Below are 23,773 nucleotides of genomic sequence, written 5' to 3'. Positions count from 1 at the left end.
CGAGAAACAGGCTCAGAGAGCCTGAACAGCCTGCCCAAGGTCACAGAGCCCGTAAGACTGGACTTGCAGAGCATAAAAACTGGGTGGACCCTAGGAATCTTCTAGTTCCAACCCCAACCTGTACGGCTGGGGGACTGAAGCCCACAGTCACACCCCCAGCTCGTGGTGGAGTCAGTTCCTGGCCTGGCACCCTTCTCCGCCATCCACAGGGCCACCTCCCTTATCCCAAGAGTCCTGACTGGTTCTGGGATGGGAAGTGTGGCTCACAGAAGAAACTCTAGTGTCAGAAAACAAACTTGGTGGTGGTGGCCTCAGGTAGCAGTGCTCTGATGCAGGGTCCCCTGGGCTGTCCCACAAGGAGGAGGCAGGCACCCCCCATTCCCAAGGCAAAAGGACCCTCCAGCCCACACGGCAGCTCTTCTCCCTGGTGACCACTAGGGGGCGGTGCCTGCCCACCCAGCAGTTCCTCCTTGAGGAGGAAGCCTCCATCCCAGCTTCTGGCCAACCCTTCCTACCCCCACTGTTTTGTGACCAACGTCCACCTGTCGCTATGTGATTCTAAAACCCACTCTGGCCTGACCTGTGGTGGCTCAGTGGATAAAGCATCGACCTGGAAATGCTGAGGTCGCCGGTTCGAAACCCTGGGCTTGCCTGGTCAAGGCACATATGGGAGTTGATCTTCCAGCTCTTCCCTCCTTCTCTCTCTCCTCTCTTTCCCCCTCTGTCTCTCTCTCTCTCCCTCTCTCTCTCCTTTCTAAAAATGAATAAATAAAATTAAAAAAATTTAAAAAAACCCACTCTGAACCCTCGAAGTGTGACTTCTCTCATTCTGTGGGTTTGGGTTTGGCCATGGCCAAAAGCCCCCTCTTCACCCTGCCCCAGGGGCTCCCCGCTGGGAAAAGGCAGACTGGAAGCTGAGCTCCCAGAACCTTCACAGGGGCAAGACAGGGCCCATCGGGCCACAGCTAGGCCTCTCCCCAGCAGTAACAGCCTCTGCCTGTCATGGGCAGCGCTGGGAGACTCTTGCGTCCATTTCTTCTACTCTCTAGCCCACCGGACTGAGGTCCCCCAGGCCTTACGCGGTCTTCCCCCCCCTACCCGCCCCAGAGGCTGGGCCCCAGGCCCCCACAGCCTGGCCAGGGCTCCCAGGGGCCTCAGGGCTGGTCCCCCCTGAGGTCATAGTTGAGTGGTAAAGGTCCAGAGCAGACATGCCCAGGCCCCAGTCGGTCTCTGAGCTGTTTCTGCCAGCATTCGGTTCTCCACTGAGCAAGCGAGGGCCCTAAAGGGACTGCAGAATGTCAAACCTCACCACGTGCTCGGGTTCAGAAGGTGGCCCTTAAGTAGCAGGAACCTCCAGAAACCCACAGAGCCTGGAGTTGGGGACCGGGAGTTAGGAGGCTCCCACACACCTGGCGATGTCAAGTGCCCCCCGGGGATTATTAGCTCAGAGTCTGTAAATACAGCTGTTACCTGCCTTGAGGTTGCCAGAGAACCCTGAGAGCCTGTATGTGGGAGGACCGTGGTGACCCCCGTGACAGCTTTTTCTGGAGGCCAACATCTCATCCACCAGTCAGACGGGCAGCTCAGGGCTCCCCCCTGCCCACCCAGCTGCCCTGCTGTCAGTCAGCCCAGGCTTCTTGGCGCCTGCTGAGGGGACTCACTCCTTCCGCTCTGACCTCCTCACATCTGCCCGGGCCACTTCCGGCACCGGGGGTGGGGTGGGGTGGGGGGACACCCTCTCCGCTTCCATCGGTTCACAGCCACCCCTCCTGCAGTGCTGAGGGGAGGCGGCGCTCTTGCAGACGCCCCTACACCCCTTTCTGTCCTCTCACTGATGTGGGATGTACTGGACCCTGTGGTCAGGAACTCAAGCTCTGCCTCTCCTTAGCTGTGTGACCTTGGGCAAGTCATGCTCATGCTCTGAGCCTCAGCTTTTTGGGCTCCAAAAATGACATGATTCTAGAGAAAGTCTGTCAGGTACCACCAGCCCGCCTATTGTCCCGCCTGCTCCGGGTCTCACCTCTCGGATGAGCTGCTTTTCAGCCTCCATGTCATGCTGGATCACGGATGGGGGCAAGGGCTTCTCCTCAGTCTGGGCAGGGTTTAGGAGCCCTTGATTAGACAGCAGGGCTGGGAGGAAAACAGAACGGAGGGGCCGTGACCCATTTGCTCACCATTAGCAGGAACTAAAGCAGCAATCCACAAAGACAACCACGTGCTCTTTCAAAAAGGCTTTGAAGTACTGAACTTATCTGAAGCATGTCTCTATGTAAAGTGCTAACTGATTCAGTCTTTTAGGAACTATTTCTTGAGCACCGCATGTTCCAGGCACCGGGGATGTGGCATTGAACAAAACAGACCAAGCTCCACACCCACAAGCTGAGTTTCCAGGTGGGAGAGAAAGGCAAACAAAAGAAGCCAGCGCGTGGCATGTTTACAAGGCGGCACGCGGGGCGGAGAGACAGAGAGCAGGCAGAATGCTCGGGAGTAAGAACCAGGGGGAGGGTTAACGTGAGTCCTGCGGAAAGGGATGAGCTCTTAGACAAGAGGAAAGCAGCGATCTGGAGGGAGTCAGGGACAGAAGCGAGGTGGGCTGAGATCCTGGGGACAGACAGGAAGGAGCAGTGAGTGCAGAGGTCCTCCAGGAGGCAGCGGCCTAGACCGTTCCTGGGACAGCCAGAAGGCCCGTGGCTGGAGCGGAGTGAGCGAGGCAGAGTCTGGGCAAGAGGAGGTGGGAGGGGGCGTGGCCAGATCACGGGGACCTCCAGATCACGGGGACCTCGCAGGCCGTGAGGAGGGCGTGAGCTTGGACTCTGGGTTGAAACGGGCTAGTGCATGGTTAGCGCAGGGCAGTGAAAAGACTTGCACTTGAACAAGACCTCCCTGGCTGCTGGGCGGAGAACGTACTGAAAGAGACAGGGGCAGACCCAGGAGACCTCCTGGGGGCCTCAGCAGTCATTCAGGTGGGAGATGACGGTGGCTTAGGCCGCGGTGCAGCGCTGGGCAGGTCCTAGACATGTTTGCAAGGTGGAGACAACTGGATTAGATATGGGTTCAAGCTTTTGGGGAGCCAAGGCTGACCCCCCAGGTTCTGGCTTGCCACCAGCGGGGTGGGGACAGCTGTAGGACAAGCAGATCTGGGGAAGATCAAGAGCTCAGTGTTGGATGTGTTAAGTTTAAAACGATTATTACACAGCTGGAGAGTCAAATCTGGAATTCAGAGGACACACTGCATCAATTATTTTTATAAACTGTATTTTCTGATGCTTTGGCATTTTGGTGGACTTGCTGGCCAGGGAGAGACTGCCTCTCCCAGGGCCTGCTAATTCCTAGACAGTCCACAGCTTGTTGGCAAGCCCACCTTTCTTTTTTTTTCCTTTTTTTTTTTTTCCTTTTTTTTTTGTATTTTTCTGAAGCTGGAAATGCCCGACCGGGATCCACCCAGCACACCCACCAGGGGCGACGCTCTGCCCACCAGGGGGCGATGCTCTGCCTCGACCAGAGCCATTCTAGCGCCTGGGGCAGAGGCCAAGGAGCCATCCCCAGCGCCCGGGCCATCTTTGCTCCAATGGAGCCTTGGCTGTGGGAGGGGAAGAAAGAGACAGAGAGGAAGGAGGGGGCGGGGTGGAGAAGCAAATGGGCGCTTCTCCTATGTGCCCTGGCCGGGAATCGAACCTGGGTCCCCCACACGCCAGGCCGACGCTCTACCGCTGAGCCAACCGGCCAGGGCCAAGCCCACCTTTCATATAAAAACCTACCAATCCTGAGTGCATACCTCCAACCACCTTCTTGATCTAAGTCTCACACACTGTGCCAGCATTTGCCCTGCCCTAAATCACCCGAGAGCCAGGTACCAGACAAGCAGGGACGGCCCCAGTGCCCCCAAACCAGCCAGTCCTAACTGTTCTCCGACCCCCGCCTCGCCTGAGGCAGATCGCCATCCTGACCATCAGGCCGCCCACGACATGGACAGGCTCGGCAGGACCGGGCGCACCGCCTGCTGGACTGGGGCCAGAGAGTGGAAGTGGAGGAACGGGGGCCAGAGAAATCAGACAGCTGTTTCAAGCTTTGCTAGATGGGGAAGAGGGAAGTATGCCAGGAGCTGGGGCGGGGGAACTGGGGCAGAGGGGGCCACAGCTAATGCTAAGTGCCGTGGGGTGGAAACGCAGGGAACTCCGAGTCAGACACCTGGTTTAAGGCCCACCTACAAAGTTAAAGCACCACGTGCTAAGCCCACAGGTGCATACCTCATACAATCCTCCCAACTGCCTCACGACAGCAAGGCAGGTGTCATTAGTACCTTATTTTACGGACGAGGACAGAGCCTCAGTGGGGCTAAGCCGCTTGCCCTTGGTGCCAGCATGAAGACTAGCAATTACTGCTCACCCTGCACCAGCATTCATCTTGCTGAGCTGCCTGTTAGTCATCCAGGAAGGGGGGACACAACAGCCCCTTCCCCTCAAGGCTGTTACGATACCCACTCAAGGCTGCACCAATGTTAGCTGCTGGGCCTGGGGAGCCCCAGGCAGGGCCTCCCCAACTCCTTCCCGCACCTCTCACCATCCCCCCCATCTAGCTTCTCCTTCCCAACCTTGGGGCAATGAGGATCGGGGGTGGGGAAGCAGGGAAAGAGGAGGAAGACGGATTGCCGAAGTGGAATCCTCATTGTGGTGCTCGGGGCCACCGCAATTCTAGCCCCTGCCAACCTCACCTGCCCTCTCCCATCCCCCTATGCAGCGGAAGTATTCCTGGTCCCTCAGACACACCTTATTGTTTTGTGCACCTCTGCACACACTGGCCACTCTCATCCTGTGTAATAGGGAGACTTCTCATCCCCCTAAACTCTGCTCACTAACCCTGTCCCACATGATGAGCTATCCTCCATGCCCCTCAGGAGATGAGATGCCAATGAGGCAGAGCTGAGATCTGATTCATCTCTGGGTCCCCAGTGCTCAGCACAGGCCCATACACAAAGAGTGGGTGCTTAGTGAACTCGGATGGATGGATGGATGGATGGTTGGGTGGGTGGAAAGATGGGTAAAAGCATGGATGACAGGATGAAGTAAATGAATGGGTAGACGTGTGAATGGTAGGATAGATGGGTGGGTGGAGAGAATGGGTGAATGAATGGGTAATCAATGGATGGAGGGGTGATTAGGTAGGTGAGTGGGTAAATGGGTAAATAATGGAGTGGGGTGAAAGGGCAGGTAGGTAAATGTCAGGGTAGATGGATACCTGGTAGATGAGTGGATGGTTGGGTGAATGCGTGGGTGGATGGGTGGGGTGGGTGGATGGGTGGGTGGACGAGTAGATGAATGGGGGTGTGTGTAGAATGGATGGATGGGAAGGTGGTAGAGAGCTGGCTGAATAGACAGATGGACCCAGGCTCTTTTGCACTCCCTTCCTCAAAGGTTTCTCAGATAAGAAAAACCCTTGGAGTCCTTCAGCTGCAGTGCCCTGCAGACCTGCGCTCCTGGTATGGCCTCTACCTACTAGATGACAGCCAGACGCCGGGGAGTAAGCACTGCCATCACGAGGTGCCTTTTTGGGAGTGGGGGTGGGACGTGGGGGAGTGAGTCACCCAGTGGCTAAGCAGCACGGCATCACGAGATGCTGCCGCAGAGACAGCAGGCAGACAAGCGGATGATGAATGTGCAGTCGGGAGGCAGGGAGCAGGCAACAGCCCCACCCCCCGCCCCCAGCTGATGGGACAGGATGGACACACTGGGCTCTTCTCGGGGCATCAGCGAGCAGACACTATCCGGGCTGACACCAACCAGGGCTGTCTCTCACTGTTCCCAAAGCCATGGTCCCATGAAGCTGAGCGGTCATGGGGCGTTGCCTCCACATCTCATAGACTCAGCTGCCGGCAGGCAGACCCCGGGACAGACCTCTCTCCTGGGTCCCCCGACCCTTCCTGCCACTTCCTCCCGCGCCGCCCCACCTGACAGATTGCTGGGGCTCATCTGCTGGGCCAGGATCGCCTTGAGCTTCTTGATCTCGTCCTGGTACTCGCGCAGCAGGGCATCCTTGGGGTCCTCGTTGATGTGCGGCTTGTTCTTGATGTTCTTGGCCCGGTTGGCGTAGCGCAGCGTGCTGAGTGTCTCATCGTAGTTGTTGTCAGCAGGCGACAGGCAGGCCACCATCAGCGTCTTGGTGTTGCCGCCCAGAGAGTCCTGTAGCAGCCGCGTCAGCTTCGAGTCGCGGTAGGGGATGTGTTTACAGCGCCCATCCACCAGGGCCGAGATGACGTTGCCCAGCGCTGACAGTGACAGGTTGATCTTGGTGGCCTCTTTGAGCCGCTCCCCTGTGGCACCTGTCTTGGACTGCCGCTCGCTGCCCGCCAGGTCCACCAGGTTCAGCTTGCCTGCCCGGAGGTGGTCCTTGCCCCGCTCATCTGCAGACAGACCAGGCAGAGGGGTGCGGGCTTTAGGAAGGTCTCCGTGGTAACGAGGGCAGTCAGCATCAGGCCCTGAGTGCTCACCCTCACTGAGGGTCTCATTTCAGCCACTCAGGAGCCTCACGAGGGGGGGTGCTCTTACTGTGCCCATCTGACAGAAGAGGAAACTGAGGCTAACGAATGGCATTTAACTTGCCCAAGGCCCACAGCTCTTAAGTGGTAGAGCCAAGATCAGACCCTGGGGCTGTCGGACTCCAGGAAGCAGGGGCTGGGAGGCAGACTATTCTCTGAGCAGCAGACGTCTATGGCCACCACAACAGGTCCTACACATTTCTTGTGAGGCCAAAGGTGGGGGTGGGGAGATGTGACTGGGTCACCAGGGAGTTGTATCCTTTAATGCAAAAACCACTGGCTTTGGAGACTCTTGGCCCTGATTCCCATCCCAGTCCTGCCTTCTGCCTGCTGTGTGACCTTGGCAGAGCCACGCACCTCTCTGATCCTCAGTTCTCCTATCAACAAAACGAGACTAACAATCGCTCCCAGTAGGGTTGGTTGTTGGGAGGAGTAAACTGACAACACATTTTTACAGGGTCTATGCAGGGCCTGGCACCGAGCAGATAGTTGTCTCCCCTGAGAAAAAGCCAGGTTCCGCTGTAACTGGAGGCTGTGCTAGCAGGACAGGCCCCAAGTGCCGAGGGAGACAGGAGCTGGGTCCCCCCTGGTTGGCAGCAGGGGCTCAGAGCACAGGTTTGGGAGACCCAGACCTGTGAGGGTGCAGGCTTGATTCCATCTCTTAATAGTGGTGAGACTTGGGGAAATAAATTCACTTGACTCTCAGCCTTTCTATCCATAAAGTGGGAATCAAAGGCCCACCCTGAAGGGCTGTGGTGAGGATGCACCAATAGCACATATGGAGAGAGCTCGGGGTTGTGCCTGGCACACAACAAGCACTCATTAAATGATAGCTTGCTGCTCTTAACTATTAATAACTGTTTTTTGTCTCCTGACAAATCCATGCACAGTTCCAAATGAGATGAGACAGGGGTGGGGGTAGGGACTTCCTCCCTAGTTCCTCCTTAGTTTCCGACTGGTTGAAACCACAATTGGCCTAGTTTTAGCCAGGACCCAAAGTAAAGAAATAAAAGGTTTGGCTGGTACCCAGGTAAGGCTTGGACACGGGAGGGGGTTGATTCTTTGGGCTATTATCCCCCCCCCCCAAAAAAAAAGAGGGGGGGGGAGGAAGAGATTGAGGTTGGGAGGAAAAAATGGAGGGGAGAGGTGGAGGGAGAGAAAGGAGGGACCTGGAACCGCCCGTTTGGAACGCTCTTGGGAGAAGGTGAAGGAGCCTTAGACAGACCCTCTGCTCCAGGAGGTCTACTGGGAACCTAATCTGAGGAAATGACTCTAAAAGTGGAAAAAATTTGTGCACAGAGATGTTCACGATGGACTTATTTACACTGGAAGCCACGATCACACCTGGCAGAGGACTGGTTAGAAAAGGGCCAGCACCCGTGTCATATGTGCTAAATGCACATCACAAGCATGGCACGTAGCTAAGTGCTCAGTGGTAGCTACCAGTATTACTGCTGCTATTGGTGCTCTTTATCCTGGAAACTTGGGCCCTAGCTCGGGGAGGGGCCTCCTGTGCTTCCTCCAGGCAGTTTGAGCATCTTTCTCAGGCTCAGCTGGGGCCCCAAAGGCTCTGAGACGTGAGGCCTCTCGCTCGCTTGGAGCAGGAACCCAGCTCAGGCTGCCCGGCTGCGCTCCGCCCCGGCCGGCTCCACGTACCCACAGCGTAGATCTCGATGCTGATGGTGAAGATGGAGTGGGAGCGCGAGGAGTCCTTGTTCATGAGCGTGAAGCCGACCGAGCGGTTCTTCCAGCCCGTCTCCATAATGTGCTCGCACTGGGCCACGCTGCGTACCGTGTGCATGGAGAGCCCCTTCACGTACACGCCCTTCTCCGGGTGCTCCCTCAGCTGTGGGCAGGGGGCACGGGGGGCGGGGGGGCCAGGGTCCCAGAGGGAAGGGCCTGATTAGACCACCTTCGCCCTCCTGCAGCCCCGATGAGCGCCCCAGACACCCTCGCAGGCAGAGGGTTTGTTGCAGGGGGAGCCAGCCACAAACCCACCCTGCCTTTTACTCCTTGTGGATCCTTGGGCCGGTGACTTAACCTCCCTAAGTCTGTTTCCACATCTGTAAAATGGGTATGAGATTCCTATCTCCACAGGGAGATGGTGAGGATTCAGTAAACTAAGGCTCATACAATGCTTGGCACGGTGCCTGGCACATGGCCAGTGTCCCCTAAATGCCAGCCGCTGGCCTCACTACTGTGGTTAGTGCTATTATTGTGAAGGAGGTTTTCGGTTGGGAGTGTTAGCTCCCCAGGGCTGACACAGTTGTCACCAAAAGGCTCTGAGTGCTCCTCCTCCACCCTGTCATCACAGCTTTGGGCCCCTCTGCCACGGCGCCAGGGCAACAGGGATGTTCCTAGAATCTTGAATCATGGCACGTGAAGGGCCATTTGCTGCCTGGAACTCCCGCTGGCCCCCAGCTCACGCGGGCTCTCAGCGCGATGGCAGTGAGTAAATTAATTTATCTGATCGCTCCCTGCTCGCTCTCCAGGCAGCCAAGTTGTTTTGTTGCTGACACAGAGCTGTGAAACGCAATATTTTTCAAGTGTGAGAAGACATAAAACTACTTTGGCAAGAGCAGAATGGATTAGGACAAAAGTGGCCCATCTGTTGTTCTGAGCCACTGAAGGCTCAGGGTAGCTTCAGCGTCCCAGGTAGGACTGGGCCGTGAGTGGCAGGGGTCAGTGGGAGAGCCCAGAGGCAGGGCTTAGAGAGAGGCTGCAGCATCCTGCAGTAACCAGAGCTTGAAAAGACTAAGTGCTGACTTTGCCCTAGGAGGCGGCGGTGACGACGGGGCACAGAGGACAGGAGACTCTGCCCAGAGCATGTCATGAAGCCAGCCTGCAGGCCTCGGCAGCACTCATGCCCACCTGTGTGCCGGAGGCCTTTTCTGATTACTGTCACGCTCCCTGGAAGAGCCTCGTAGGCTACCTGGCACATAGTAGTAGGTCCAGGTGAGTGGGCAGCTGCTCCCAGCTTCAAGGAGAAGGCGGTTCCTATTTAGTCAGACAGGCCTGGGACAGAAACCTGCTTTTGTTACTTGTTAATTGGGGAAGTCACTGTGCCTCTCTTGGCCTAGGTTTCTCATCTATAGAATGAGGATAATAAATCCTATTTCTGCATGACTATTAGGAGGATTAAGAAGGGAATGCCTGGCCCTGACCGGTTAGCTCAGTCGGTTAGAGAGTCATCCCAAAACAACAAGGTTGTGGTTTGATCCCCGGTAAGGGCACACACAGGAAGCAACCAATGTGTACACGACTGAGTGGAACAACAAATGAATGCTTCTCTTCCCCCTCCCCTCTCTGTCCATCCCCTCTGTCTCCCTAAAAATCAGTCAATAAAAAAAATTAAGCCCTGCCCAAATAGCTCAGTTGGTTGGAGCGTCATCCTGGAGCACAGAGGTTGCCGGTTTGATTCCCAGTCAGGGCACACACAGGAGCAGCTCCATGGTCCTGTCTCTCCCTGCCTCTTGCCAAAAAAGAAGAAGACAGAAGGAAGAAGAAAGAAGGAAGAAGAAAGAAAAAAGAAAGAAGAAGAAAGAGAATGCCTGGCCAGATAGCTCAGCTGGTTAGAGCTTTGTCCTGATATACAAAGGTTCCCAGCTCAATCCCCATTCTGGGCACATACGGAAACAGGTCAATGTTTCTCTCTTTTTCCTCCTTCCTCTCTCTCTAAAATCTTTTTTAATTTTTTTTAATTTTTATTATTTTTTAAAATTTTTATTTATTTATTTATTTATTTTTTACAGAGACAGTGAGTGAATCAGAGAGAGAGATAGACAGGAACAGACAGACAGGAACGGAGAGAGATGAGAAGCATCAATCATTAGTTTTTCATTGCGTGTTGCAACACCTTAGTTGTTCATTGATTGCTTTCTCATATGTGCCTTGACCGCGGGCCTTCAGCAGACCGAGTAACCCCTTGCTTGAGCTAGCGACCTTGGGTCCAAGCTGGTGAGCTTTGCTCAAACCAGATGAGTCTGCACTCAAGCTGGCGACCTCGGGGTCTCGAACCTGGGTCCTTCCGCATCCCAGTCCGACGCTCTATCCACTGCGCCACCTCCTGGTCAGGCATTTATTTTTATTTTTTACAGAGACAGATAGTGAGTCAGAGAGAGGGATAGACAGGGACAGACAGGAACGGAGAGAAAAGCATCACTCATTAGTTTTTCATTGCGCATTGCAACACCTTAGTTGTTCATTGATTGCTCTCTCATATGTGCCTTGACCGCGGGCCTTCAGCAGACTGAGTAACCCCTTGCTGGAGCCAGCAACCTTGGGTTCAAGCTGGTGGACTTTTCCTCAAACCAGATGAGCCCACGCTCAAGCTGGCGACCTTGGGGTCTCGAACCCGGGTCCTCTGCATCCCAGTCCGATGCTCTATCCAATGCGCCACCGCCTGGTCAGGCTAAAATCTTTTTTTATTTTTAAGAAGGGAATGGAACTAATAAAAAGTTCTGTGGGTCCTCAGAGGGGGCTCAGTGAACATAGGTCATGAAGAGGGTGAGGATGATCTGTCACTCATGAACAGAAAAGGTAGCAAGGAGGCAACCCCTCCCTTAGGGGTCACCCCCCAAACCCATGATTAGTCCCCACTTTGTGATCCCTGGCTTCCTCCATTCCTTCCCTGTTAGAGAAGAGGAGAAGAACTGAGGAGGTGCTGAGTGACAGCCACCAGCTGTGCCCTGTTCCTTGGTAACTGCTCCTCCAGCTGCACGGCTGCCCAGTCGCCATGGCAACCAGCTGGGATGTGGCCTGGCCATGACTGATGGGCATAGGCAGATATGTTCGCCACTGATCAGGAGCCAGGAAATAACCCTATGGAGGAGAGGGTCCTGACACTCTGGTGCCAGACCCAACTGGAGAGGCCTGAGGGCCCGCCTCCACCACCCAGTACTGGGCTGGGTTCCACGGAGATTCATGGTTCGGTGGGGAAGCAGGAGGTGTAGCTCTGCTTCTCAAACTCTCTGGCTGGCCCTAGCTGGTCTAATAACCCCTAATTACTGAAATGATCAAGCCCAGCACTGTGCACCGCATCCCGACCGCCTGCGCTCGTATCCAGTCTCCACCCTGTACTGACTGTGCCTTCAGGCTGGTCTTCCCCAGGTGCCCTGAACCTCAGTTTCCCCATCTGTAATAAAGGATATGAACAGAACCTCCTCCAAGGCTGTTGTGAGTTTTACACGAGAACCCATCTGCACCTGCTCTGGGAGGCATCTGGTCAAAAGTGCGGTGCCCCTGGGGAGCATCAGGAGTGCACCTGCTACTGGCAGCCCCCCAGAGAGCCCGGCTCACCAAGCCTGAGGCCCACGGCCCAGCTGGGGCAAGTGCATGCAGCTGCCAGCCCTCGGCCCGGCAGGGCCTGGGTGACTGAGCCACTCTAGGGGCCAGGGTACTGACGACAGGAGGAGGACCCTGCTGCCCCAGTGTGGGTTGGCAGGGGACCCTGATCCTGAAGGCTGGCCTTTCAGGGCTGACATATGGGAACAACTCCCTGGGCCTTCCTCCTCTCACCATTTCCCTGTCTGGGGGCTGAGGCATGACTCAGCCGCTCCAGCTCCCGGATAGAGAAGACAGTAGAAAGACTCCAGGTGGGTGGCTGGCGGTTCCTGCGCAGAACGGGCAGGCGCCGCTGTGTTCGGGAGAAGCGCAGGGGGCCGGGGGTCTGCGTCTGGACAGGGACTGGGAGGGAGCTCACTCCCCTGTGGACCTGCTGCGGTGTGTGGCCTGGCACCCAGTGAGTCCTTGTGGAATGAGTGAGTCAGCCTGTCCCTCCCTCAACTGAAACCTCATTTCTGGCTTCATGTTGCCCAGGAGTTTCCTATACCGCTGACCCCCAAAACACTGGGAGGAAAGCACCTCACCACTCAGTTAGTTCCCACAAGTTCGGGAACAACTAGTAGTTTGCTTTGTGACCTTGGCCAAGTCCTTTCCTCTCCTTGGCACTCAGTTTCCTCATCTGTACAAGGAAAGGGCTGAACTAGAAGCTCTCTAAGGGTCTTTCCAGCTCAAATGCTTAAGGATTTTCCCATGATATGACAGGTACAAACAACTTTTTCACAACAGCTGCTCCCTGAAGTCTGATTAATTCTATTGGGCCATGGAGTGGCCGCCAGGCCAGGAGGAGCTCCCAGCCCCCTCAAATGAAGCAGGGGCAAGTGGGGAGGGGGTGAGGAACTGAGTAGAGAAACAGCCCTACCCCCACATGGGTGGCTCCAGTGTCCTGTCCAACCCAGAGGACAGGGACGGTCGGGAGGATCAGGAGGGGTTCTGCACCCTCCCCATGGCTGCCAAGGCATGAGGCCAGGGGCGATTTAAGCAGTTTGGGTCATGGAAAATGTCCAACCTTGACTCTGTGACTTCCTAGCCCAGTGACCGCAGTGACCCTCTTTCCCAGCCTAGTTTCCTCACCTGTAAAATGGGAATCTTCATAGCAACCTCCCAGGGCTGGTGCTCATTCATGATTGACACCCCCCCAACTCAGGCCTCTTGAATCTGACGGAGGTGGGCCGACCCTCAATGCTGGTTGTGGGCCTTTTGGACCCCGCTGGTTGTTGGTCAGATAAGAAGCACCAGACTTGGGAGGGGCGGCCACTGTCACCCCCCCACACACTGGCCTCCCACTCAGCACTTAGGTCCCAGAGAGGACACATAACTAAAGCCTCAAACGACGGTGAAGGCCCAAGGGTCCCGTATCTGGGTCCAGCCTTGCCACCAACTGTCCAGCCCTGTGAGGTCACTTGACCTCGCTGGATTCCCCAAAGGATCTGCCTATCTTGATAGCAAGCATCTAATTCTGCTTCACATGCTGGAAAATGATGTTCTTTCATTCTGATTCTAGCCTTTTAGGAGACTAAGGACAATTTTTTTTAATTGTTATTGATTTTAGAGAGAAAGAGGAAGGAATGAGAAACATCAATTTGTTGTTCTGCTTATTTATGTGTTCACTAGTTGATTCTTGCATGTGCCCTGACTGAGAATCAAACCCTCAATCCCGGCATATTGGGATGATGCTCTAACCAATCGAGCTACCTGGCCGGGGTGGGACAAAGGACAATTTACAAAACATGTGCCATCAGTCCTGGCTCCTCCTCCCTGGGTTTCCACTGTGCCACCACTGGTCATATACACTGTCCTTTCTCAGAATCCCAATGGCGTGAGAGAGCTCACATACTAAACACCTGCAATACGCCAGCACTCCGCCAAGTAGCTCACCCTCATTACCCTCCGGAATCTCAAAACTACCTTGTGAGGTCATATGATGGGCCCACCCACACCAGACCCCTTTCCAAGGGAACAAGGTCCCAGAATTTGATCCCAGCAGTGGCCATGAAATGGAGTGTTTGAGATTTAGGACCTTGAAGCCAGACAGACCTGGGTTCAAATCCAATTCGGCAATTAACTGCTGTGGGAAACTTGGGCAAATTAATTAGCTTCCCTTCCCATGTTGGTAAATTGGGGAGAATAACATCTGCCTCACAAGGTTACTGTAGCAAGTGGGAGAATGTGCCTAAAGCAGTCGGGGAACAGTAAGTTCTCAGTGAATGACAATCATTTTACGTTCTTTTTTATCTTGAAGATTTTCAAAATAAGTTTTTGGAAGTGGATCTCTTTTTTCAAATGATAGAGATTACAAAACTCCATCTATTTCAACAGGTGTAGGTAGCATTACCCCAGTTAAGGTCCAGCCCCACCTTGTGTGGTAGAGGTAGACCCACCAACCCCTTCCCTGCATCATCGGCTCTGAGAATACTCTAGTTTTTCTTCTCTTTTTTTTTTTTAAGCAAGAGAAACAGCCAGAGAAAGAGAGAGGGACAGATATGGACAGACAGGGAGAGAGATGAGAAGCATCAACTCATAGTTGCAGCACCTTAGTTGTTCATTGATTGCTTCTCGTATGTGCCTTGACCAGGGGGCTCCAGCCGCGCCTGTGACCCCTTGCTCAAGCCAGTGACCTTGGGTTCAAGCCAGCAACCTTGGGCTTTAAGCCAGTGACCACAGGGTCATATCTATGATCCCACACTCAAGCCAGAGACCTTGCACTCAAGCTGGTGAGCCCGTGCTCAAGCTGGTAACCTCAGGGTTTCAAACCTGGGTTCTCTGAGTCCCAGGCTGATGCTCTATCCACTGCACCGCTGCCTGGTCAGGCAAGCATACTCTAAAATTCAAGTTCAGAGTCCCACTATAGTCTGAGCCAGTACCTGTGCCCTCAGGATACATATTCTACATTTCAGGACCACCCGATGCCAATCTCCCCTCTCCACAGCCCCCACCTGTCTGTGCCAGGTCTGCACCCACCTCCAGCCTCCGCTTTGTGTCAGCCCCTAGCAGGTCCCGAACATCTTCATTGTAGATTTCCAAGTAGGAAGCCCGGACCAGAAACTTGGTATTCTCTGCGCACTGCAGGGAGTGAACGAAGACAGCACAGACAGACACCTGAACACCTGCTGCCAATCCTGACCCTGCTACCTGAGCCCTCTGTAGCCAGGACTGTGTGGGGACGACCTGGGGCTCTGCAGAGTCGCTAATTTTCATGTCGCTCTTGTCTAATGCTCCCTACGGGCCTCAAAGAAAAAGAAAGGGGAGGGGCCTCCCCATTGCTCAGGTAGAGAAAACCAGGCCACAGGTATGGCCTGAACCATGCACTAGCTGATCCTGGCAGCTGTCTGTTCCGTGGGACACCAGGTGAGTCCCAGGTGCAGGTACAGTGGGCTCTGTAGCTGAACAGGGTCCCAGTCCCCATTTCCCAGATGCAGGAATCTGTGCACACTGCCACAGATTGTCACCAGGGCACTTCTCACCTGCAGCCCGGACACTGGGATGACCGGCTTTGATCCAGCCCCTAGGACCTCCAAGTCTCAGCTTCCCTATCTCGAAAATGGGGATGAGAGTTACCTCCTGGGTCTGCCTGGGGTTCAGTGGGATAATAAAGGGCTCTGTACAAGGCCTGGTCTGTAGCAACTGCTCAGTAAAGGAAAGCTGATTGCTACAACCACTTCTCCAGGTCATCTCATAGTATCCATGTGAAACGCTAAATAAAATGATAACACCCAAAAATGGCAGGAAAAAAGCATGGAAATGCGAGGAATTGTTTTCTGTTTTCAGTTTTTCTCCTGTCACACCCCCCCCCCCCATGCCACGTCAAGGCAGCTCTGAGCGCGTTGTTCCACAGTTAGAAGTGCTCTGGGACCGTTCATGGTAACACCTGTGGAGCCCACAGGCCCCAAGCACCAGCCCTGCCCCTTCCCTCCACGAGGCCCATACCTGGACGCTCTCGAAGATGTGCTCGAAGGCCCTGGGGATGATGCCTCTCTGGGAGGGCGGGTCTGGCAGGCCCTGCATGGTGAAGGACTTCCCGCTGCCCGTCTGGCCGTAGGCAAAGATGGTGCCGTTGTAGCCCTCAGTGACACCCTGCATGGGAGGGCCAAGTCCCCGTGCTCAGCTGACCCAGCATGGTGGGCGCATGGCAGGCCCAGGTCTGCAGCCGCCTCCTAACTCCACTCGCAGACTCAGAGCCCCTGCGGGTCTCCCACCATCATGTCCCTGGGCTGAGGGTGAGCAGAGAGATAAAGACAGCACAGCTCTGTCCTCAGGGAGTGTACTGCCTGGTGGGGTAGGAGACTGTCCCGTGCGTGTGGTTAAGGGCTTGTGCTCTGAGCCTAGCCATCCGAGTTCAAATCAGTCTCCACTCTTGACCGTGTGCCCTTGGACAGTTCCTACCCAGGCACACTGAGCCTCAGTTTCCCACCCAGAAATAAAGGGTCAGAACAGCACCCCCTCCAAGGCTGTTGTGAGGTTTACCAAGAATTACTGCAGGCTGATTACCGGTTAGCTCAGTGTTGTCCAGAAAAGCCAAAGTTGCAGGTTCGATCCCTGGTCAGGGCATATACCGGAAGCAACCAATGAATGCATGACTAAGTGGAACAACAAATGAATGCTTCCTTCTCTCTCTCCCTCTTTCTCTATCTCTCTAAAATCAATCAATATATTTTAAAAGAGAATTACTGCATGAGCTGGCATGGGCTCTGGCACGTGGAGAGCTGGCATACAGAGGTGCTCACTGCATGTCTGCCTGGATCGTGGAGGCGTGTGTAATTCCAGCCATTCAGGCTGCAGGCTAGGAGAGGGAATGGGGGGGTGCAGGGAGGAAGGACAGTGTGGACAGAACTGGGGGAACTGAAAGGGTGGCTTGGAGTCTGGACAGGTGACAGAAGAGGAAGGTATTCCAGGCGGAGCAGGCAGCTTGAGCAAAGACAGAGAGGAGAGAGGCTGGCACAAGGGGGTGGAAGATGAAGCTGGGAAGAAAGGCAGGTGGGGGGCAAACTCGGTGGCACCCTGAAGTCATTCTTCATTCACGGGTGCATTTATTCATTCCGTAGGTGCTGGCTCTCTCCCCTGCACTGGGCACTGTGCTCTGGCCGGGGACAGAGTGATGAATAAGGCAGACACCGAGTCCCTGCCCTCATCACACATGAGGACACAACTTCTAGAACTGAGCATGAGGGAGGGGGGATCCAGTGTCCGAACAGGAGCCCAGAGAGCTGCTCCCAGGCCCCGAGGGCCCACCCGGCATCTGTGTCTGGTTCCACTGCAAAGACCCATCCAGTAGACCGACGTGGGGCCCAGGTCCCCAGGGACTGCTGGTGAAAGACTAAAGTCATGATTTCAGTTCCTTTGAAGGAAGGCCTCATTTAATGGGCAGAACTGGACGAGCACCACTCCCCTGTTCGAGGAAACCCCCTGTGTGGGTTCCTGCAACTCATCCAAGGGCGGTGGGCTGACAACGGGGATGGGTCTCTCACGGTGGGGGAGAGGCAGTGGCAGACCTGTCACCCAACCAAGGGCCACGACCGGATTCCTTAGAGCCAGTGGCACACGAAGTCCCAGGAACAACATGGTGCAGCACCCAGAGGATCAATGTCACCCGCACCCAGGGAAGAATCTACATAAAAATAAATACCACTGCACCACGCAGTAGTTTAACTACCGGCCACATTAGCAATGTGCCTGGTGCGACTGAGAAATCGCATTTAGTTTAATTTACACTTAAAAACTGAAGCAGCCCTGGCCGGTTGGCTCTGCGGTAGAGCATCGGCCTAGAGTGCGGAGGACCCGGGTTCGATTTCCAGCCAGGGCACACAGGAGAAGCGCCCATCTGCTTCTCCACCCCTCCCCCTCTCCTTCCTCTCTGTCTCTCTCTTCCCCTCCCACAGCCAAGGCTCCATTGGAGCAAAGATGGCCCGGGTGCTGGGGATGGCTCTGTGGCCTCTGCCTCAGGCGCTGGAGTGGCTCTGGTCGCAACATGGCGACGCCCAGGATGGGCAGAGCATCGCCCCCTGGTGGGCAGAGCATCGCCCCCCGGTGGGCGTGCCGGGTAGATCCCGGTCGGGCGCATGCGGGAGTCTGTCTGACTGTCTCTCCCTGTTTCCAGCTTTAGAAAAATGAAAAAAACAAAAAAACAAAAAAAACAAAGAAACAAAAAAAAAACTGAAGCAGCATAAAATATTTTTCCATTTAACACTTTCTTTTGTGCTTCATTTCATTTTAACTGGTGGCACGCTAGCATCTGAATTGAGATATGCTGTAAGTGGAAAACAGACCATAGTTCAAAAAGTTCGTGTAAAGAATGTACAATAGCTCACTGACAGTTATTATATAGTGATAATATCTATTAATGTCTTGCCCTGGCTGGATAACTTGGTTGGTTAGACTATCTTCCCGAAGCACAGAAGTTGCAGGTTCAATCCCGGATCAGGACACATACAGGAACAGATCAGTGTTCCTGTCTCTCTCTTCCACCCTCTCTCTCTAAAATCAATAAAATAAACATTACTATATGGATAAATATCTATGTTTTATTTATTTTTAAAGATTTTATTTATTTATTTTTAGAGAGAGGAAAGGGAGAGAGAGAGAGAGAAGGGGGGATGGGAAGCATCAACTCATAGTAGCTGCTTCTTGATGTGCTCTGACCAGGCAAGCCCAGGGTTTTAAACTGGCAACCTTGACATTCCAGGTTGATGATACTTTATCCACTGCGCCACCACAGGTTAGGCCCTGTTATGTTTTATTAAAATGATTATATGTTAAATATAATAGGTTAAATATGTTAATTAAATTAATGGTACTTGGGCCCTAGCTGGCTGGCTCAGTGGTAGAGCGTCAGCCTGGCGTGTAGGAGTCCCGGGTTCAATTCCCGACCAGGGCACACAGGAGAAGCGCCCATCTGCTTCTCTACCCCTCCCCCTCTCGTTCCTCTCTGTCTCCCTCTTCCCCTCCCACAGCCAGAGCTCCATTGGAGCAAAGTTGGCCCAAGCGTGCTGAGGATGGCTCCATGGTCTCTGCCTCAGGCACTAGAATGGCTCTGGTCGCAACAGAGCAACACCCCAGATGGGCAGAGCATCGCCCCCTGATGGGCATGCCAGGTGGATCCCGGTTGGGGACATGCAGGAGTCTGACTGCCTCCCCGTTTCCAACTTCAGAAAAATACAAAAAAGAAAAAGATTAAATTAATTGTACTTGTTTCCTTTTACTTTTTAAAATGTGGCCACTAGAAAATTTTAAGTTATGCATGTGGCTCATTGCATTTGTATTGGAAAGCGCTATTCCAGAGCCACTAGCCACATGTGGCTATTGAAATGTAACTTATTTCAAATTAAATAAAATTAAAGTCCAGTTCTTCAGTAGCACTAGCCCATCTGCCTATATATTTCCCGGATATGGCTAGTGGGTGCTTAACTGGACAGTCCAAATACAGAACATCTTCACCATCACAGAGGGTTCTACCAACAGCACTGCTCTGGAGTGGGGTTGAAAATGTTACATTTTTGAGGCAAAACATAAAATTTCATGAAAGTTTCATCCATCAACAGGCACCTCCAGACCTTCCCAGGACAAGCTCACACACAGATCGAGTCCTCACTATCAGCCACTCTGCACTTCCTCCCGGGTCCTGCCACGTCCCTCATACCATTATTTACTAAATGGTTCTCATGAAATCTATTATTTGTCTCTCTTTTTAATCTGGTGTCATCCTCAGCAATCATTCCCATGAAACTGCATTACAGTTTGGATGTGCTAAATATTTTTTCTACTTCACATTAGACACCTAACCGATGAAACTGAAATAAAAAGCATCACTCCTAAATTGCCTCATGTCCCCTTTCTGGCCCCTCCAAAATGAACAGTTTCATGTCCCTTCCAGAGGCCAAATTCTATGTCTTCTACAGCATTGATGTCTCTGGAATCCAGGCCCACCATTTTCAGTTTGGACATGATAGAAGTCATAGTACCTGGCCCCTGAGTGGGTCATCAGAGGCGACTCTAAAGCCATGGGTGTGCAGTAGGGTGTAGAGGGATGGCAAGGCCACCAGCTGGGAAGGAAGGAGCCTACAGACCAGGCAGCAGGCCAGGCAGCAGGCCAGGCGTGGAGGGGAGGAGCTCATCGTAGGGCTTGGAGGTAGCTGAGCTGGCTGAACAGTGGGTCTAGGGCGGAGAGTTGAAGAGGTCCCTGACAATGACCTCAGGAACAGAGGCTAGATTTAAGGTTGTGGAGAAGAAAGGGAGGGGAGGGGAAGGGAGGGCAGAAAGCAGCAATCAGAAGTCCTGGAGCTGTAGTGCATAGAACTTGAAAGGAGGGTCTGTGGGCAGGAGGCTCCCAGAGGTGGTCAGAGCCCTGGGAGACTGGTGGGAGCTGGGGCAGAGCCCAGCAGGGCAGACACCCAGCCACCCAGCCCTCTAATGGGCTGCTGCTCCTGGCTCAGAGCCACCTGAGTTGTGCTTTGCATCTAATTTGCATGTTGCTCACTTAAGAGCAGCAAACAGCTGATGGAGCATAGACCCCAGCTACTGTGCTAGGAATCAAAACTGCCCCTAACTTGTTCAATAATGCTCCAGGCCTGTTTCCCCATCAGGAGTGATGACTAGCTCTATACATCTACAGAGTCTTGTGACAATCAAATGCTGGTCTCCACCTGGAAGGCCCCTTCCTCAACCTTCCTCCCTAGCCAGCTCCTCTCATCCTCAGATCTCAGCTTAGACCTCACCACTTTCAGGAAGCCTTCCCTGCTTTCCTTTCCCTTCCCATTCCTTCCAAGTTCAGGTTTGCTAGCCTTCCCTATGCTGCCAAACCCCCAGGCTTCTCCTCTTCCTCATCCTGCTGGATCATAGCGATTAGCCAAGCTGCTTCTCTAATGAGTTTGCTGAGGGCAGGGTCTGTGCCTCCTTTAGGGCAGTGCTCTCCATGCCTAGGATGGGGCCTGTATGGAGGTGCTATATGTTAGCTGCACGAATGAATGAGAACATGTGGTTGAAGCTCTGTGGGAGGTCCAAAGGCAGGTGTCTGGCAGAAAAATCACAAGTGGTGGAACTCAGGACCAAAGGGAGAGCTGATGTAGACACTGTGTCCTAGGTGTCTCCCTTCTGGGCTGGGGTTTCCTGGAGACCGTGACAAGGGAGGCTTGCTCAGGAAATTACTACTTCCAGGATAAAGAGAGAACCCACCGGCAAGGCTGAGGTCCTGGAGGAGGCTAGGCCAAGGAGGAACCATGGAACCCTCAAATCTTAGAGGAGTCCACCCTAAAAGAGGGAGAAGTGCTCAGTGGAGCCCAGGGACAGAGCCAGGGCAGGTGGCTGAAAACTTTAGGAAGGCTGTCTGTGGCTCACCATGCAGAATGGTCTTCTAGGAGCCAAGAAGCAAAGGCGGAACTTTGGGAAGCTTTGGGAAGAGTGAGCTCCTTCTACTGTGTGGACATTCAAGGACAAGGACCTGATGGGGGAGGCTCGACCAGACAACCCCTCAGGTCTGTTTCAGCCTGGAAATCCAGGACAGAGAAGAACAGCCTGCCCATCCCCAGACCCCAAGGAGAGCTGCCCTCATCCTCTGAGCATCAGTTCTGATCAAGTCCTGACCACTGGGGAGCTCTGCGCTTCAGAACACTTCAGCCTGTTCCAGGGTTCTGACTACCTTGGAGAAAGAGATGGGGCAACCAATGTTGGTGTTCTGGATTATTTAGTGGCCTGCCAGTCAAAACATAAATGGTTCCATGGTCAAATCTATTTTGGAAACTCTGGGTTAAATGAGTTACCCGGCCTGACCACTGGTGGTACAGTAGACTGAGAATCACCCTGGGATGCTGAGGGCCTGAGTTTGAAACCCCAAGATCGCTAGAGCGCGGGCTCATGAACTTGAGCAGGGGGCTTGTGGGTCTGAGCACAGAGCTGCTAGCTTGAGCATGGGATCACTGGCTCTGCTTGAAAACCACATCCTCTTCCCTGTCAAGGAACATCTGAGAAGCAATCAATAAAAGAAACAACTTGAAGCAACTGGGAGTTGATGCTTCCCATATCTGTCCTCCCTTCACCTCTCCCTTCCTGTCTCTCTCTAAAAAAATCAATATTAAATAAAAAGTTACACCAGTTTCTTCAAGCGAAGGAAACTGTATGCAACATTTTCCAAACTTTTTCTTTTTTCCTGGAACCACCTGTGACAACTCAGTTAACTAGCGATCTTGTTGAACAGCTGGGAAGATGTCAGTAGAAAGAGCCCTTGCCCAGCAGACAGCAGGAGCAGCTCCAGCCCCTGCTCTGCCAGAGGCTCCCTGTAGGAGCTTGGCCAGTCTCCTCCTCCCTTCTGGCCTCAGTCTCCCCATCTGTGAAATGTGTCTCCCCTGTTATGAAGCTCAAACAAGCATAGGGAAGTGGTGAGACCCCCCCCCCCCTTGTTCCTGCCAGTTCCTCTAAGGAAGCCGGAGGAAGATGAGGGGAGGGTTCTGAATGCTGAGGGTAGAAAGCCGAGGCAAGGCCTGGAAGAGGGAGGAGGAGGGGGAGGGGAAGGGGAGAGGGAGGGGGAGGGGAAGGGGAGAGGGAGGGGGAGGGGAAGGGGAGAGGGAGGGGGAGGGGAGAGGGAGGGGGAGGGGAGAGGGAGAAAGGGGCAGAGAAGGAACCGGAGGGCGGGGGAGGCTGGAGAAAGTGGCTGGACCGTTTGGGGAAGTCTCAGATGAGGGTAGAGGGCTAGTGGTCTTGGTGGCTGGAGTTCTTGTAGGAGAAGGGCCGTAAGGGATGGGGGAGCGAGGACAGCCTTGGCACTGGGGGCAGTGGAGACCTCCTGGGACCTAGACCTAGGAGGCGGGTTCCTGCGCTCTCCTGCCTGCACATAAGTCTTCAGATCAACCTGCTGGCGTCCACCTGCGCCCTTCGAGAAGGGCCTTCCGTCCGGCTGCGGGGCAGTGCTGTCCCTCATGCCCCCTCAGGGTGGCCCTCAGTCCTGCCCAGCCAGTCCTCGGAGGCGGCCTCCCGGGCGCCCTCACCTCCACCAGCGGGTAGGCGATCTCGTTGTAGATCTGCTCGGTGAAGTGGTCCATGTAGTAGGCGCCGTCGAAGGTGAACTGCTTGGGGGGCTCGTCGGCGGCGCCGGGGTTTTGGATGAAGCACTGGCCGCGCGCGAAGTCCACGGTCACCACGGGCTGGCAGTGCAGCTCCTGCTCCCGCTGGTTCATGGGGCGGCAGCGAATCACCACCTTCACGGACTCCGAGGCCATCGCGCGGCCGCAGGGATCCCCGGCAGCCGGGACGAAGGGACGCAGCGAGAGCCAGGCGCAGGGGCGGGGCCGCGCAGCCAGGGCGGGGCCGCGCCGGGGGCACTGGACGCTTCGGGGGGCGCTCGGAGAGGAGGAAGGGGACGGCGGAGCAGTCGCGGGACCGGAGCTGGGGCCGTCGCTTCCTCCCGCGCCCGGGCTCGCCCGTCCCTGAGGCCTGGCCCTGGCCGGGACGTGGGGGATCCGCGGGACGTGGGGGATCCGCGCTGCAGGCTATGCCGCAGGCCCTAAACCCCCAGCCGCCCGCTCGCACTCACGCTACTGTGGCGGCGTTCGTGGTTGCTGAGCAACGCCCGTGGCGTCACAGATGGCGGCTCCCGAGAACGTCCGCGTGTTCTCCGCGCCCCTCCGCAGGGAGTGTGGCAGCTAAGGACCCCTCTGGCTGAAGCCCCATTGACTTTGCTGGAGCATCTGCCTGCTCCGTGCCAGGAGCTTCACACCCATTGTCTTCTCTGATAGTCACAGCCCAGATCAGAGAGGTTAAGCTATTTGCCCAAGGTTGTGGAGCTAAGACGGGGAGGCCAGCCTGACTCCGCTTCAGAGAGAGATACAAGACCTGACACGAGGGTTAGAGACCTACTGAGAAAGGTAACCAGGACCTTGCTTTCATTCACATCCCTGTATTGATTCAGGGGAGTATGTC

At 54.6% G+C, this 23,773-nt stretch overlaps 1 protein-coding gene across 1 annotated transcript in view; it reads right to left on the bottom strand.

Annotated features, from left to right (window-relative positions):
- The window catches only part of KIF17 (kinesin family member 17), a 38,883-nt gene extending 15,810 nt beyond the window's left edge, over window positions 1-23,073 (bottom strand). Inside the window, exons 1-6 of the mRNA XM_066265144.1 lie at window positions 22,843-23,073; window positions 15,800-15,946; window positions 14,834-14,935; window positions 8,189-8,378; window positions 5,945-6,397; window positions 2,021-2,130 (exon numbers count right to left, since the gene is read on the bottom strand). Coding sequence (XP_066121241.1) covers window positions 2,021-2,130; window positions 5,945-6,397; window positions 8,189-8,378; window positions 14,834-14,935; window positions 15,800-15,946; window positions 22,843-23,073 — 1,233 coding nt within the window. The remainder of the gene's footprint in view (window positions 1-2,020; window positions 2,131-5,944; window positions 6,398-8,188; window positions 8,379-14,833; window positions 14,936-15,799; window positions 15,947-22,842) is intronic.
- Between the last annotated feature and the right edge of the window lie 700 nt (window positions 23,074-23,773).

The sequence above is a fragment of the Saccopteryx bilineata genome, chromosome 3 (genome assembly GCF_036850765.1).
Source record: "Saccopteryx bilineata isolate mSacBil1 chromosome 3, mSacBil1_pri_phased_curated, whole genome shotgun sequence".
In the NCBI taxonomy this organism is placed as follows: Eukaryota; Metazoa; Chordata; class Mammalia; order Chiroptera; family Emballonuridae; genus Saccopteryx; species Saccopteryx bilineata.
The sequence above is the reverse complement of the archived record's forward strand: the minus strand, read 5'-3'. Positions and strand labels throughout refer to the sequence as shown.